Source organism: Petaurus breviceps, unplaced genomic scaffold (assembly GCF_028583685.1).
Source record: "Petaurus breviceps papuanus isolate PSGF00001 unplaced genomic scaffold, PetGlider_PUasm1.0 37, whole genome shotgun sequence".
Classification (NCBI taxonomy): domain Eukaryota; kingdom Metazoa; phylum Chordata; class Mammalia; order Diprotodontia; family Petauridae; genus Petaurus; species Petaurus breviceps.
The window spans coordinates 23,727,881-23,746,548 of record NW_027186296.1 but is presented as its reverse complement, the minus strand read 5'-3'; the positions used below and the strand labels follow the sequence as shown (position 1 = coordinate 23,746,548).

Here is an 18,668-nt window from a genome sequence, read left to right as displayed (position 1 = left end):
GGGGATTGTTCAATTTCTAGAGCTATGGGAACTCCTATCAAATGTCATTTTTAAATCTAATTCTACTCTTTGGTTCTTAGTCTTAATTTACTTTGTTAGTAATCCTGCCAAAGACAATCTAGTATTGAATATTAGTGAAAAAGCAGTAAGAAGCTCTTGTTGCTTCTACAGAAACACTAGCCCTGAGATTCAAATTAAACCTGATGTCATTGGTGTCATTAATGTTATAACTTAGGTATGACTATTTTCTGAAACAATACACTTTAAATCTAGAACTTGAGATGATATTCACCTTCACTTTTTCCACTTTCCCAAAGTATAACTCCAGAGACAGAAAGGACATCAAAGGATACTATGTTCAACCCTCTTATTTTTTATGTGAGGAAACTGAAGCCCAAGAAGCTGAAATGGCCACAGTCATATAGTCAGTAAGCATCAACAACAGGATTTGAATCCAGAGTCAAAATTCTTTTTTTGCTTTTTGGAGGGTGGAAGGCAAGGCAATTGGGATTAAATGACTTGCCCAAGGTCACACAGCTAGTAAATGTGTCAGGTGTCTGAGGCTATATTTGAACTCAGGTCTTCCTGACTCCAGGACTGGTGCTCTATTCACTGAGCCACCTACCTGCTCCCAATACTCTTTCTGTCTCACACTGCCTTCCTACACATGTTGATTTCTTTTGAGTTTGTAAATGTGGTGAATTGTCTAGATTGCCAGACTATGAGAGTGACTTAATTAAGATTTCACTAAAGTATAGAATGAGAGCTACAGCAAACAACTTTCTTTCATTCCTCTATTCATGTTTGCTTGATTTATTACCTAAAGAGCTTTACTTGAAACATCATCCTTACTTTAAGAATTTGTCAATGCCCCAAGTCCCTTCAACCATCATAGAAATGTAACCAATGCATGATTTGTTCAGGGATGCCTAAGCCTTGGGGGGAAACTGAAGTGTTACAAGCATCTTAATTAAAGGTAGTTAAAATGCCAAAAGGCAAAAATAAAATGAATCCATTCTTTTTAGCCTGTCATCTTTTGTGAACAGAAGAAATCTTTGAGGACTTGGAAGAGCATGAAGCTAGAACAAAGAACAAACAAAACAAAAAGTCTCTTCTCTGGGAGGTGTGACTTATGTGGAACAAAATCAAATAACCTATATATATTTTTCAAAAGTCAGAATAATTTCACCACTATTTATTTGGTCTACAATAAGCTTAAAATGACAGTATGCAATGTTTACCCAAAATCACTTTTACACATGTTATCTCATTTGGTCCTTTGAGTTGATTAATTAAGAAATAGTAGGCCTGGGACTACCCTTAGCCAGGTCTTCTTACCCCTATGCCTCTAAGTCTTACAACTACAGATCCCTATAGAGGCCCTTGGCCCAAGACAACACTAAAGGTAACTATTTCATTTGCTCAGGTAGGGGCTGAATAACCTCAATTTTGCTCCTCTTCCTTCCAATAACTAGTTCTAGAGGCTAGACACAGAAATTCAAGAATAAACACTGTTCCAACACAATTCAACAAATTTTAGATTCTAAACTCATAAAGCAGATTGAATTAGGACATCATAGTTGATTCCAAATTGATGTCAATCACAATGTACCTCATCCCTGAAGGTTTCATTTGATTTCTTTAAAACACGTGCATACTTTTTGGAAACAGAACTCTTCAATAACTTTTCTAAAGGTTCCAAATTTTCAAAATACTTTTCTTGATTTTAATATTCTATACTCTATCCTATATTCTTTATTCTGGAGAAGGAATTAGCAAACCAGTCCAATATCTTTGCCAAAAAAAACCCAAATGGGGTCACAAAGAGTCAGACACAACTGAACAACAAATATTCTTTGCTTTCTCAATATATACTCTCTCTATATATATAAACGTTTATGTATATACATGTATAGATATGTATTATTTGTATATAGAGAGGCTATATGTATATGTATATATTTAAATGTGCATATAGGTTATGTATGTAAAGTTGTACATACATGTATGTGTGTATATGCACACACATTTAAGGATTTCTTATTCCAGATGGATAGGCAGTTGACAAAAATCCACAAATGCAAATGGCAACTCCTTCTATACCTTAATAGACATTCTTCATAAGTTGTAGCTATAAAAAATGAATCCCCGCTGGTAATTAAATCCTCCATGTATATATCAGAATAACATGGTCCATCTTAGAAATTCATATTAAAGTTCTGCTTTAGGATTAAAGTTCTTAGGATTAAATTAGGATTAATTTTAGGATTAAAGTTCTGCTTTAGTAGGATTCTGGCAGGACCTTCTCTAATGTAGAGCTATTTCTGTGCTATGATGAAGTAAGTACAAGAGTAAGAGTTTAGTGGAAAATATTTATATTTATAGGTTGGTTGGTATTTTTTGTTTTTGAACTAAACTGTGAACTCAAGATGAGTCCTCCTGACTTCAGCCTTGGCAGTGGATATACTGTGCCACCCAGATGCCCTGATTTAGAGGTTAGATGGCTTCATGATATGCAAGACTTGAAGTATAGCAGAACCCATGACCTAGTCCTAATTTTTAGGATTTTTTTTCTTAGATAAGCTTAAATTTGTCTCTTTTCAATTTCCATTCTTTGGTTCCCATTCTACCTTTTGGGGCTCAGCAAACCAAGTCTAATCCTTCTTTCACCTGAAAATCCTTCAAATATTTGAAGACAACTTGTTATTCTCACGTCTTTCTCCTCTAAATCACTGAGATCATCAGCCAGGCCCTTCAACAAATCTTTATGTGTTATGTATAAAAGGCCCTTGAAATCCTGGCTGTCCTCATCAAGACATTCTCTCATTTATGAATGTCCTTACTAAAATGTGGCATCCAAGACTGAATACAGGACTACAGATTATGTTTAATAAGGACTGGATGGTATTATTACTTCCTGATTTCTGAATACAACACAAATTTTTTATAGAACCTAACATAGAATCAACTTTCTTGTCTGCCATAGCATACTACATTGTCATTTTTAGATTGCAGGCAAGAGAATCCCTACCATCTTAGAGATAAACTATAGCCTGGCTATGTCCTTCCTGTCCCATCCTCACAAAGTTGATATTTTGAAACCAAGTTTAAGACTGACAGGCATTTAGATGGCATAGTTGATAGAGTGTTGGGCCTGAAGTCAGAAAGACCTGAGTTAAAATTTGTCCTCAGCTGCTAACTAGCTGTGTGACCCTGGGTGAGTCACTTAACCCTGTTTGCCTCAGTTTCCTTATCTGTAAAATGAGCTGGAAAATGATAATGGCAAAACATTCCTAGTATCTTTGCCAAGAAAACCCCAAATGGGGTCATGGAGAGTTGGACATGACTGAAACTTTGTTAAGTGCTGAGGATGCAAAGAAATGTAAAATAAAATATTCTCTATTTTCAAGAACTCGCTGTCTAATGGAGAGACAACGTGTAGACCACTATGTTCAAATAAGACAAAGACAGAATAAAGTGGAAATAGAATTTAGAGGATTCGGAAAGTTTCAGAGTAAATGTAAATCCAATTATTTCTGTTTTGGTCAGAAAATCTGAGGGTCTTCCAATTCCAAGATTGATTTTTTTAAACTAGGTAAAAGAAGCCAATTCTCTGCCTCATTTCTTGCCTAGACTTAATCACTGAATGAGTATTGCCTCAGTCAAACTGAGACCTCTTAAAGACTAACTTAAAAAGGCAAAAGTCTCCTACTATACCCAGGGCTATTTCCAGTCACCTTGATCTATATCTGGCCATTGGACTCAGATGACCCTGGAGGAGAAAATGAGGCTGTAACTTTGTATGGTACTTCCTCACTCAAATTCAATTGAATGCAAGTCACGTGATTATCTCTCTGATGTCATGGCCCTCTTTGAGAAGGAAGCACAGACCACAACCACACAACCAGTCATGGAAGGGATGTTTTTCCAGGCAAAGAGTAGGAACAGATTATTTCTGACATAGTTACTAAATCTCAGATTCTATAATTCTATGAACCCAACTCTCCTGCTTCCAAATCACTCTTATTTCCAGGACAACACACTGTTCATTTCTGTATAGGTGTCACATAAATATTCTAGTTCAAAATAAGGTAATGAAATTAAGTTGCTGCTGCTATTATTTTTAGATTTAGATCATAAAAATATTCATGGCAAGCCAGTATACAAAGGATCGTCTTTAGAATGTCCCTTTTTCTCCTTGTCCTCCAGGATGTTTGAGACATAAGTATGTGTATTATGTATGTGTTTGGGTACACACGTACAGTTAATTATTGTTCAGCCTTTTTTCAGTTGTGTCTGACACTTCATGACACTATTTGGGATTTTCTTTGCAAAGATATTGGAGTGGTTTGCCATTTCTTTCTCCAGCTCATTTATCTCCAGATAAGGAAACAGGTTTAAGTGACTTGCCCGTGGTCACATAGCTGGTAAGTGTCTGAGGCCAGATTTGAACTCAGGAAGACGAATTTTCCTGACTCCGGGCCTGGTACTAGATACACTGTGCCATCTAGCTGCCCGATATGTACAGTACAAGCACACATTCCCTTGCAGGTAATATTTCCTAACTAGAATATTTTCTTCCCTCAGTCTTTTGTAAACCATAACAAAGAACATTTGCCTTATCTAACTTTTAGCTGTTGTACTGTATAAAAATTTCAGCCTTAGAAAATAAAGGGGAAAATGTGCTTCCTTTGATTTCATAGTTTTACCCGTATTGCTAGGGAACTCATTTTCCACTGTATTCACCTGTCAGTCATGCCAACCTTCTAAAAACATTATGTATATTTAAGGAACAAATTCTCAAAACAACCAATTACATAAAAGTTCCAAAATTATTTCAATTTAATTTGTGGGTGGGTTTTTCTTTATGAGCTAAAAAATTCCAACTAGATGTAAAATTAGGCTCAATTGTGAGTTTCAACTTTAAATGTTAGTTTCAACTTTAAACAGGGTAAAACTGCATGTAAAAATGAATGCAAGAAGATAAGGTATTTCTATCTGCAGAACACAGACCTCCTTGGTCTAAGAATGAGCATAGTGCTTAAAACTTGCCAGTGTATTTAGAGTTAAGAAACACATATCTTTTAAGTGTGAGAAATGTTTTTTTTTAATTCTGTATCAATGTTCTCTTCAGAATGTCATAGCTACATCTATATGACACCAAAAAACAACCAAAAATAATTCTTTTAAGACTCAGTCATAATTTTCTGTTCTCCAAAGTTTCAAACAAATTAACTTGATTTCACTTATTTTCTACCAAAGGTGTTGTAATCCCAAATAGGCACAATCTTTAAGTGCTCTTCCAATAGATTAAAAAACAATAAACAACAACAAAATAAATCTTCCTTATTTAGCCACTTTCTCTAGCAGTAAGAAGACATACTGGACAAGATTCAGGTAGTTGTTATTGTGTTTACTTTGTTTCTGCTTATCTATTGTCTTGATATGTTTCATATTTTAAAAATAATAAAGGATGACAGAAGGAAAGCAATTTTTTTTAGCCATATCTATGCCAGTCAATGGGTCAGAGTCAATTAGCATTTAGGTTTGTGTAGTTATATGCAGAATCTGTGCCATATAAACATGTAAAGAAAATTATTCCCCAAAGCATAGAAGATCCCATTTTCTTCTAGTTATTTCAGAAAGGTAGGAAGACAAGCTGTTAGAGCCCATAGAAAATTTGGAGAGAACTCCTGCTTTCCTTTGTCTTTACACTCTACAATCTGAAGTCACTTAGGCTATGGGCAAGTTAAAAGTTCCCACCTTAGACAAGCTGTGAGTTCAGTAACTGTCTGAAACAAAGAGGGAAACCCTAATATCTTGCTGTCTCAATTATCCACCCTTCTATAATTTCAACAGGTTGGGGAAGTAGGTGATTCAATTGATTAGGAGTATCCATCAATCCCTTACAAGGCATACAACACATAGCTAGGTGCTGGGAATAAAATACAAAGAAAAAAAACCCCTACTCTCCAGGATTTTAGATTCTTGAAGTCCAAATCATAGAGGAAAAATATACTCTCAGAGAAGAACATATTCTTGCCAATGAACATCATTTTTAATATCACCATGATCTTATTGGAGCAAAATATTTGGAAATAATACATTGTAGTTTGGAAACTCAGATGTAGATATGACTTTTCAAAAGTGCCTAAAAAGTAGGTATTTTATTGTGGCTTTAAGTATCTCTACCAAATTTAGAAAAATCCCAATCAATTCAAAAGAATAAAAGGCACCTTAATTACAACTAGAACTATTTGTTATTCAATAAACCAATTAGCAAACACTTTAATGATGTAATTTCAAGATCTTGGATTAATACAAAATTAACAAAACATACATCCTATTTTACTTACATATTTACTTAAATCCAAAGAAGCAGACAAATCACAAATAGCATACATTTGCTCTTACCGGATCTATTAGCTGTGTGTAGAGTTCATGGCAGTTGTCAAAAATATACTTGTATGTGGAATCTAAACAAGCCCTGACACAGTCCTTTACAACAGTGCTGGCTCTTGGTGGACTTTGGAGTTCTAAAACCTGAGAAAAAGAAGATTTTCATCAATTGAAAATATAGTAACATGAAGAATTATAAATAAAATTATAAACAAAAACAATAAATTATAAATAAACATTTGAAATGCACTATTCATTCTTAACAAAAGAGTGGACCTATATTTTCATTGGTATAATCTTAGCTTCCTGGGACATAGACATTAAGTGACTTGCCCACATTAACATAGATGGTTATCTTCCAGAGCTGGGTTTTAAACCCATGTCTTTATGATTCTGAGGCCAGCTCTCTAGATATCTTATCCTGATACCTTTTCATTAACACATACATTTAAAATACTGTAGCAAAATATGTCATATACAACATTTATTTATAATGTACATTATAGACTTCCAATAAAATTTAAATTTATTTTAAATAAATTTAAATAATTTTTAGAAACTTGAATGGACCAATGACTTCACTGATGTGGATACCCTTTCCAGAGATGCAGATCATCAACCCTTCATGCCTGTGTATCCTCTTGTCCTTGTCTTTCTGGAAATCCCACATGATCCACCTAATATAATGGTAGCCTTCCTTTAGATCTCTTGACTCTCCATAGGTCATTTCTTGCTTTCAGTATGTGATCACCTTATCTTTTTTTGTTTTTCTGGTTTTATATCTCTTTGATGGTATGCTTTTCACTGACTACTCTAGCACTTCATCCTTACTACCATACACAATTCCATTACCCTTTGGATAGTGTTGTTTGGCTGGGAGAGAAATGATTATTAAAAAGTTCTTTCCTTCTTCTAAAGTCCTGATTTTTAAAAAGTAAATGTTCAATCTCTTGAAGGATATTAGTGATGAGACTGAATTAACTTCTCCTCTAATGGACACAAGTCAACCTTACAAGAAATCTCTAGTTTCATTCAAGCTTGGGTGGAGACAGATCAGTTTTCTAGATAGGCCAAGACTAGAGGTGGACTGAGTATAGATATAGTTTTTCTGTCCAAGAGTGACATAATGTCACTCTCAGCCCCTCATTATTTTTATTTTTTGGTTTTTGGAAGGCAATTGGGGTTAAGTGACTTGTCCAAAGTCACATGGCTAGTAATTGTGTCAAGTGTGTGAGGCCGGATTTGAACTCAGGTCCTCCTGACTCTAGGGCCGATGCTCTACTCACTGCACCACCTAGCCACACCCAGTAGCCCCTCATTTTAATATAACATCTCCTATTGTGTTAACCAAAGTTGATCGCTACTCCTCTTCCAAAACAACAAAAAACATAATCTCTGAGTCTGTTACCATGATTGTCTTTGGTCTAAAAGAGGCAGACAAATGACTGCCCTTTTATTAATAACATGCTGGTCTTATTAATAAAATAATTAAATTACCCAGAAACTATGTCTTTCAATTTTTTTTAATCATTACAGCTTAAGGCATTGTATGTGGCATTCTCTAAAGAAATAAAATTAAAGATTCCCCCAAAGGGCAATGGAGAGGGGCATATGTATCTGTATGTATTTAAGTGTATATGTGTATGCGTACGTATATTTTAACTGTTTACTTACAATCATGTTGTTTAACATGATTTACCAAACCAACTTTAGAAGTTTTAATTAAGAGGAATCTCATGAATATTTTTTAAATGAAGTTTTCTTTGGAACTTTACTATAGGGTAATTGGTTTTATTTTTTTTTTACCCACAATAGCAACATTATGATAAATGTATCTAATGTCTTCCTCAAATCAGCCCTATTAAAATGACTAATAGGGATATCTGTTTCTTAAATGCTTTTTATCTAATAAACTCTGTAGCTGTTTAACTTAGTCACCCATTGTAGTTCTGACTTTTAACCTAGAAGCAGAACTTTTAATACAGTTTTTTAAAAGCCTTGTAATTTTTCTTCTCCGTGATAATTTTTTTCTAATAAATATGAGATCTTAAATAACCAAATGGATAAAAAAGAATCCACAGTATCTTTCAGAGTAAGCAGTAGAACTAATATGATATTGATCAAGAGGCAACATTTTTTAATCTGCTTCCTTGAAAAACATTTAAAAACATTCTTTTCGAGTCATTGCATGAGCTGTGCCATCACTAAAATCATCACTGTACCAAGTAATTACTAGTAAGGTAGGGTAAGATAAGGAGACAAAAAATTAAAAGTAAAATGTCAGAATACATCAGGAACAAAAGCACTAGTTGATGAGAAACAAGCCTTCTGGGTAAGAAGATTGTACTGTTTCATTTGTCAACAATTGAAGCCAGAGTTTGTAGTAGTTGGTGTGACAAATGCTAAATCAAGGAACATAGTCTAAATATTGAAGAACATTGGTTGAAATTGGAAGAGCTGGTCTCTCTCTTGGGGTGAACAAGTCAGTGATGTCCTTTGATTTCAACCAATGCAAGTAAAGAACTGCAATTTAACTTTAAATTCTTTCTCAGAAGATTCATATATGCTTAGATTTTTCAAAGAGCCTTGTTCAAGATGGACTTAATTTAAAACTGAGTCAGGCTAAATATATCAGAAGGCTATAAGTGGCAAGGATATTTGCTTCCTCAAATCAAACTTTATTGGAAGATTCATCATGTTAAGGCAGAAGCTGGCACCTTAATCACTGAGGTTGAATTGTATGGGATCAGGAAGACACAGTAAAATATTACTTTTCCTGAAAAAATAAATGTGTTCTGTATCTCACCAAGACAATGACAGAAATAAAATTAGATACCTTCATTCGAAAAAAGGTGATACTTGTTAGAAGGTCAACAGTTGATTTCAGATCTTGAAGTCTCTCTGAATTGCTAGCAGGAAAGTTGTCCTAGTTAATGAGAGAAAAGGGGAAATGTAGAGGGTAAAGTTATTAGCATCAAACTCTAAGGAAAGAGAAACTCTTTTTTTAAAGGAAAGTATAAATTTGGTACCTTTTTTTAAAAAGACATCAAGCTATTAAGATTAAAAAGTTTATTCATTAACCATTTAAATCTTTATTTTCTCCTTCAATTTTGGGGGGGAAATCTTCAAAAGGATTCATTCGTTAATGTGGTATCTTTTTAAAGAGAGATAGATTTGGTATCAAAAGACGAGTTCAGGTGTTGATGCCACTTACTATCTGTGTGACCTTAGATAAGTCACATAATTTCCCTAGGCCACATTTTCTTTCCCCATGAAATGAAAGAGTCAGATTGGATGATCTTTAAAATCTCTTCTAGCTCTCAGTCTTTGCTTTTATGATTTAAAAAGTGTGGGTATTCCCTTTACAAATGTAAATTGTAATCCTCCCCAATTCTTAGGAATCATGAGTCCCTGTGGCCAACAATGATGGAAAAAAAAATTATATTCCCCCCCCCCCGTATCTACCCTACACTCAGAGATTTTATATCTCACTATGTATCCTATCAAATATCACAAAAATCAATCAAAGCATGAAAAAACATAAATCAGAAATAAAAAGTTATAGATATGATAATCTTGAGGAGGTTATCTATAAACTTCACTTGTAATTTTCTCAATCCTTAGAATTGTTTTTCACATGTAGTCTGAGAAATGCAAATTATGCTGAGTAAATCTTTTGGGATGAAATGCCAACTTTTTCCAATGTGCCATACATTTTGCATTTAGGGGTCTTCTGAAAGTAAGGGTGAGGGGAAGGAGTAGCTTTCCCACCAGGTTCAATTAGAATCAATTCTTTCAAAGCATTGTATCCAGAATATCACTGCAGGTTTCACAGTGGCTAGAGCACTGGATCTGGAGTCAGAAAGACCTCAAATTCAAATTCAGCCTCAGACACTTATTAGCCGTGTGACCCTGGACAAATCACATGAACTCTGTCTGTACCAGTTTCCTCATTAGCAAAAATGGAGATAAAGATAGGACTTATCTTCTAGGGTTGCTATAAGGACAAAATGAGATATTTGTTAAGTGCTTAAAGTGCTATATGGAAGAAAGGGAGAAAGGAATAAGTAATAAGTATTTATATACTACCCACTATATATCAATCACTGTGCTAAATGCTTTTTTACAAACATCTCATTTGATCCTCACAACAACCCTGAAAGGTAGTTCCCCATTTTACAGTTGAAGAAACTGAGATCTGTGTTAAGTAACTTGCCCAGAGTCACACAACTATCTGAGACTGGAAATGAATGCAGGACTTTCTGCCTCCAAGCCCAGAACTCTAATCCACTGTGCCACTATATAAGCTATTGTTATTGTAACTATTATATTAAAATTATTTATATCACTAGAATTTCAAAGAAGGTTCATAGTTCTCTTTTAGTCTTCTTGTTACCTGTATAGTAAAGTATAGAGTCCAGTACTGAGGGTATGTTCAATAGGTCAAATATAATAGCAGGCATGAAGTAGGGGAGATAGCAGCAATCATCTCTAGCTAGGAGAGAACCTCATGGGGATGTTAAGACAGAAATGGCAGAGCCATTGAAGCAGCCCCTATGAGGGCTCTGGTTGGCTTCGGGCACCTGGTAGAGTTGTTTTGGAAGTAGAAAAGCATTGGAAGACAAATTGTGTATCAACTCAGTTTGCCAGAAGGACACAGGAACTAGACCTGTGATTTCATTGGCTTATGGAGTGCTCAAAGGAGGAAACTCCCTTCATTAGTGCAGATCAAGACCTTTATGCATCTTATAACTTAGATTTGCCTTGACTATTGAGGATTACCAAGTGATTTCCTCAGGGTCATACAACCGTATATAATAGGACCAAAATACAGGTCTTCCTGGGTCCAAGGTCAGATCTCTTTTCAGCATTCCATATGGACTCTCAAATATATGGTTGCTTAAACCCACCAAAAACCTTAGTTGAATCCAAATATCCAAAATCTTTCAATAAGTGAAGATCTGAGGGATATAGATAAAACAGAATCCTTGGTGGAAAAAAAAAAGAAAGAAAACGTCTAACTTTAGAAAACACCAATCTCCTCAAATTAATATGGAAGCTTTAAGATTCTACTATATAAATAATTACTCTATAATATAACAAACAGCCACTTGGACCCAGTTCTATATTTCCCTCTCAGGGAGATAATTTTATACATACCCTGTACTTCGACAAATCAATCCTCAAAGAGTTGTGCAACTGATCCAGTAGTTTTATGAACTTTTCTCTCTGTGTAAAGTCAAAAAGAAAAAGAACAGATGCTCATTGGAATTTGAATGAATAATATTTTTTTAATTACATCAAGGACAAATGTGCCATCTAAAATGCCTAACATAAAGCATGGATTGACTGCCATCCTTTTGGGACCTGTTTGCAAAGCACACTGTTTTCAATTTATAGTCATACAAGCATTGCTAGGAGATAATAGGAAGTGTATGAGAAATTGCAAAATGTGTTTTGTTGAGCTTCATTTATGCCTGCTGCCATATTTTGCCATTCTCCTAATGCAGTACAAATGCTCCTGGCACCCAGCCAGTAGCCTTCAGATTAGAATGCATTAGCAAGCACCAATAGTCTTTCTCCTCCTCTTCTGTTCTTTATCTCACTAACCAGCTCATTGTGAGGTAAACAAGCATAATCTCCATAGGAAGGGGAAAACATGAAAATATTGAACAAAACAAAATTTTGAACCACCTGAACAAATGATAGTTTCATTTCCAATTAAAGTACAGAGGTTTGTCCTAATACTCTTACTAACATATTTTCTTTCTTTCTTTCAAATACACAGAAGCATTTTTGAATGTTACTTAAACTCTGACATTAGGATGCCCATAGGGAAAAAAAGAAAGAGCTTTCTAACTTCTTTCCCCTTTAGCTAAGCAGGCTTAATTACAAATATGAGCTTTCTCATTGGAGAGAAAGCTATTCACTAAGCATAAACTACACACTTTAAGACCACCAAGAGTTATTTCATAAATTAAATCTCTCGAGTTCATACACTACCTCCCTAAGCACCTTGCTCATTATCAAGACACTGACTCGGGCCCTGTGGATCAGCTGAGTCTGATAATGTATTATTTGGTTCCACAAGCATATTTCCAATGATTAGTCAATCAACAAGTGTTTATCAAGGCCCTACTATGACTTGTGCCAGGAACTGGGGATGAAAAGACACAAAACAGAAGTTCGTGAAATCAAGAAATTTGAATTCTACCAGAAAAAAATGGTATAATGTATACATGAGGCACGGTGCTAGCATTAGACATGTTGGTTGGTTGTCGTCCATTCTGGAAGAGGATCAAAGTGACATCACTACATTGGGGTCAAGGTACAGTGTGTCCAACTGTGGCTGATCAGACCAAGATGAGCTTGGAAGACCCTGCCACAGATTAGGCACAAATAGTCCATATGAACATTTGGAGTGGACATGTCTCTAAACTTGCACATCTCACATTTCTTTTGAGCTACTGCAATTCTGCTTTTCTCATATAGCATAATACCTTCTCGTATGTGGGCACACCAGGTTGGGCAGTCCTGTGCCAGTAAATAAGACTTGATGGAGACCCTGCTCTGAAAAAGTTTATGTTCCATAAATCAAAATACACATAGAAACAGTGACCACTGATAACACCAACTCACTGAAAATTCACTGAGTAAATAAGGGGCTTCCTGGATGGAGTATAATGAACAACATTATATTTTACAGGAGACCATTCATTAGGGTTTACTGAATTTATTTCCTATGAAGTTGCTGTAGTAGAATTCTAAGACAGTTACTCAAATTATTCAGTCTATACATAATTGAGCAAGAGATTATTCTCCTAGAGTGATTTATCAAAGTGGAAAATTGTTCCAGAATTGTGGAATCTATTGTTTCTGGGACAGGACAACACTGGGAATTTGCCATGGCTTTACTGTCACCAGTGGTTGCAAATCATTGGTAGATTGCCAAGATTGTGACAAAATAAACAAATGAAAAACGTGCCAGAAGTCTCTTCTGGCCTTGACTCTCCCCCCACTTTTAAAAAGGCTCTAGAACCTGCCAATTTATCTACCTGGGACTTTAAGCAAGTCACTTAACCTCTGTTGGCCCTGTACATTTCCCCTTTCCTCTAATTAACTAAGACAACTTTCCTACTAGCAATTCTGAGTGACTTCAAGATCTGAAATCAACTCTTGACCTGCTAACAACAATCACCTTTTTTTCAAATGAAGGTATCTCATTTAATTTCTGTCATTGTCTTGGTGAGACACAGAACACATTTATTTTTTTTTCATTTTATATATGAGTCTTTCCATCATGCCAACCATACAATAATTTGCTAAGTCTTAGCAACTATAGCCTCACAACATCTCTCCAACTTGTCCCCTTCTCCCTTTTCTCCACTCACTCAGCCTGAACCCTAGCTCAGGCCCTCAATGTCTCTCACCTGCAATGTTTCTGTAGCATCCTAAATGGTCTCTCTGTTGGTTTCATCTCTCTCAAATCCATCCTATGCATGGATGCCAAGTTGATATTCCTAAAATGTAGAACTGACTATGTCACTCCCAAACTAAAAAATCATCAGGGTTCCCTATTGCTTCTGAGATAAAATATGAAATCTTCAATCTGACATTTAATGTCCTTTACAATCTTGCTCCCATCCACTTTTGTGATTTTATTTCTTATCACCCTCATTCTGGTCATATTGGCTCCCTAAATGTTTTCCTACGTGACCTTCTATTTTCTGCTTTCATTACTTTGCATAGACTGTTTGGACCTCTGCTTCCAAAAAAGCATTCCCTCCTTAACTCTTGTCTTTTAGAAATTTCTTATGTTTATCAAAGAACAGATAAGGTACTAGCTACTCTCAAGGCCTTTCCTGATTTCTCGTAATCATTCATGCTTCTTCCTGCCCTCTTGAAATTACTTCATAGTTATTTTACAATTAGCAAAAGGGAGAATCACACTGTAACTAATGAAGAGCTTGAGAGGAAGACCTGGTGTTAAACTGGTCTCCCACTTTTAGTAGCTGTGGGACTGTGGACCAGTCACATAACCACTCAGTTCCTCAGGCGTCTCCTTAGGATTTCTGTGGAGGGAGTCTCCCATGCTCAGGAAATCACATGGAGTTTAGCTATTTCCCAGCAAAGGGCATCAAAATCCCCTTTCAGATCTATGCCAGTATGAGTACATGTATGGGGCCACTCATCTTGTCTGGTTGAGCCAATGATGGGGAACTATTGTAATGAGGTGGCATGCCTCCAAATTAACCAACTTCAAAAATCATATAACACAAAGGCCTCAGACAGGCTTACTTCCTTATGATTTTCCCAGCATAAGGAATATAGTACTCTACTTACTCCCATTTTTACAGATGAAGAAACTGAGGCAAAGAGAGGTTAAGTGACTTTCCCAGAGACAGTCACTTAGCAAGTATCTGAGGCTGAATTTGAATTCATGTCTTCCTGAATTCAAGTCCAATACTCCACCTACTATACTGTCTCAGTGCCTCAAACTAAGAAATTCTTTCTGGCCTTAGATTATTTGCAGAAATCGTTTCGTCTCATTTAAAAATATATTTTCTGGGGTATTAGGTGGTTCAGTGAATAGAGCACCAGCCCTGGAGTCAGGAGGATCTCAGTTCATATTCAACTTTTAACACTTACTAGCCATGTGACCTTGGGCAAGTCATTTAAAACCAATTGCCCTGTCTTTTCCCCTCCAAAAAGCTACACACACACACACACACACACACACACACACACACACACACACATATACATACATATATAATTTTTTTCATGTTCCTCCCTATTTTCATTGTAGAGGTGAGGCTTCATGGACATAGATTGCTATCTATAATCAGATGTGCCCAATATGCATGTTAGTTTTGGTAATCTGCTTTCTCTTTGTAAAACTCTGGTGGAAGGATTGGCTCTCTGAGTAGAAGAGTTTAAAATTTAAAGAATTTTAATATTTAGAAATGAATATAATGTAAAAAACAAAAAATATCAATAAAATTAGATAACATTTCAAAGATAAAATGCATTTTCTTCAACAAAAGGAGAGTAGAGTAATTAACTAATAGGAATGAGTCAGGATTGAAGTTTTTTCAATGAATGGAGTTTAAAACATTTAAAGCATAGTTTTTGTTTCCTGCCCTGTTTACTATTTTGTCTGAAAGAATTTTTCATAACCACTTTTCAGCTGAAGCATGGAGCTCTATTGAAATGCAATCTGCATTCTCTCTCAGGTTAACATGAATGAAAGGACTCTTCATCTGACTTCCTTATAAGTAGATTTCATGGTTGATGATAACATTAACATATTTTCTCCCTGAAGGGAGAAAAGCCCAGTGTTCCACAAGGTTAAGCTATTCCTTATAGCATAACCAGGCACGATATTAGAAATAGAACGAGCATAAAACATAGCCTGCTATGCATGACAGGTAAAATCCCTTGATGATACCATTCCAAATGTGAGGTTTGTATAACAAAGCTCAGCTCGGTTCCAGTGGATGACCATAAATAACTATACTCTGTTGATATGGCTACAGTCAATTCTCTGGTCCCTGGCCATGCAAGAGTCAATACATATAACTTAACTACTGACCCATGGCTCTTTGTATGGTGTGACCCAAAGTCTAGAAGAGTGCTAACCTGAGTTCAAAGAAGGAGGATGCTTTGCTTATGTTTTTAAAATTTTTACATTTAAAAAGTTTTCATTCCTATTATTTTATTTGATCTATATCACAAAACTGTGAGCTAGATAGGAAATGTGTCCCTTCCCATTTGGCAGACAGGGCAACTGAGGCACAGAGTAATTTACTGACACACTTGGTCACATAGCTCATTAGTAAAACAAACAGACCTCCTGAATCTCACCTCTATGTTCTTTTCATTTGATTTACAGGATTTTTGTCCTGTTGTGGAAGCTCATTCAGTTTTTGCCCCTTTCAATTTTGTGCCTCTCCCCCTTTCCAGACATGCTAATCAGAAAAAACCAACACCTCCCCCAAACCACATACTCCCTTACTGCCTGCACCAAAACATATACACAAGAACATATGAAGAGAAAAAGGACTGGGGCTACATCACACCCCTATTTTCTTTGCCCTCTTGGGTTCAGATTCAGACTTCACTTGCTCATTAATTATGTTTCATATCTATAGACTGAAAAAATTCTTTTTAACCAAATATAGGGTAGATATGCCTCTCTGCAAATACGTAGTCCTTACTACAGCACTCAATTGTAAAGTCTTTTAATGAGACCAAGCAACATATACTTGAACAATTTACTATCTATTGAAATTATGTAGTAGTGTCTCTCCAAAAAGCTCACTTCTAAAAATCATTTAAACTAGCTGATTATCCCTATTTTTCTTATCTATTACATAGGGTATTTACTCTTTTCCTTATTAAAATGGATGATAATGAAGCAAAGTTTCAAACCTACAATTTATTTTCACTTGAGAATGAATTATCGCATCATTCAGTTAAAAAACAACAACAAACAAATACACAGGAACACAATTTGCATAATCAAGTACACTAATAATTCAACACACAAAGGTTGCTTTAATTGGATATTGGATGTTCAAGAATAGAAAAGAGTTCCCTGTTGAATTAGGTGTTGGTATAAGCATGGCAAGAAAAAGGGAATTCAATCAATTTTCTAGATAATTTAAGCTTTAAGCACACTTTTACTTCAATCACCAAATAAACCTCTTTAGGTATGAATGATAGAGATAACTCCAATTTTATCTTCACTTTGCTTTCCAGGCCTTAACAGGGCCTTGAATTAGTTCTATATTTCTATAGTAAAGCAGGATGCTATAAGTCAAAGTTCAATATGCCTAACAAGGTCTCAATAAATATGCCATGAATTCAGTGCAAATTGATTGCCATTTAATTTCTGCCACTGTCAATGACCTTTTATACATGTGGAAATAGAAAGAAATGTTACTATAAGTTTTTCTTCCTGTATGCCTCCCCTTTACTTCCATCTCATGCCCTCCCAAAACTCTTCTTTCCAACTTGGGTGAGACAGTGAAATCACATTGGCATATGAGGACTTGGTTCATGGCCAGGCATTGAGTAGTATACCCTCTAGTATGGTCCAGAAGAGAAGCAGTGTGATTTAATAGAATACCAGCCTTGGAGTTAAAATGGCCTAGGTTCAAATCATGCCTCTGACTCATACAAGCAATCCCCTTAATTACTCAGGCCAAGTTGCAATTCAATGGACGATGATACAGGGATTATCCCATGCTGATGAAGTCAAAGGTCCAGACAATAGTAATAATAATTATGATGATGATAATGGCTCAAATCCACTTTAAATCTGCAAAATTCTCTTGTTGTTGTAGTTCAGTTTTTTTTTTTTATTCATGTCCCACTCTTCCTGACAACATCTGGGGTTTTCTTGGCAAAGATGGTGGAGTAGTTTGCCATTTCCTTCTCTAACTCATTTTACACATGAATAAATTGAAGCCAACAAGGTTAAGTGATTTGCCCAGGGTCACACAACTAGTAAGTGTCTGAGACCAGATTTGAACTCAGGAAAATGAGTCTTCTTTACTCTAGCCCCAGCCCTCTATCCACTGTGCCACCTACCTGCCCCCAAATTCTTCTTAATGCTCTTCTACTCTGCTAAAGTGAGGAAGAAAGCTTCTGACTAGGTGCTAAAAAGGAAAGTCTCAACTAGGTGCAAATAAGGAAGGCCTTAACCAAGTGCTACTATGATTTTAACATCTCTAAAATCTGAAAATTTTTATATGTGGATTTGGGAGAGAGGAACCTAGGATATGTTAATATACCAAGAGATGTCATAGGAATCATAGTTGTAGTGGATGTGGTAGTAGGGATTCGTAAACAATTACATATTTCACTTAAAAAATGAGAATATAAAGAAAATATCTTTTCTGCTAGTGAATCAAAGGGCATTCTACAGGTTTAGATTCAATAGAATTTAGATTCTTCTTTGACTAATCAATAATTGTACATCTCACTAAAAATATTCAAATAAGTGTGAAAACTTTAGCACTGCATACTAGATACGAACAGGCATGAGGATTCTATAAAGATATTCAGGAAACAACCTAAATCCTTGGAATAGGACCAGGATCAGACTCTCCCCTAAAAACCTGCAAAGAAGGATTAGTTTTATGTAAAAAGTAACACAATTTTCCCTGGACCTGACTGGACCCTGCCTAGCTTGAAGTAGCTGTCTGGTGACCTAAGGAGAAAACAACTCCCACTCCCATGGAGTTAGGAGTCCTGTAATT

General features: G+C 35.7%; 1 protein-coding gene across 1 annotated transcript in view; it reads right to left on the bottom strand.

The window, feature by feature from the left end:
• Positions 1-18,668, bottom strand: part of LOC138169643 (protein unc-13 homolog C) — a 487,553-nt gene that overhangs the window by 348,393 nt on the left and 120,492 nt on the right. Inside the window, exons 9-11 of the mRNA XM_069099296.1 lie at positions 11,560-11,628; positions 9,236-9,325; positions 6,428-6,543 (exon numbers count right to left, since the gene is read on the bottom strand). Coding sequence (XP_068955397.1) covers positions 6,428-6,543; positions 9,236-9,325; positions 11,560-11,628 — 275 coding nt within the window. The remainder of the gene's footprint in view (positions 1-6,427; positions 6,544-9,235; positions 9,326-11,559; positions 11,629-18,668) is intronic.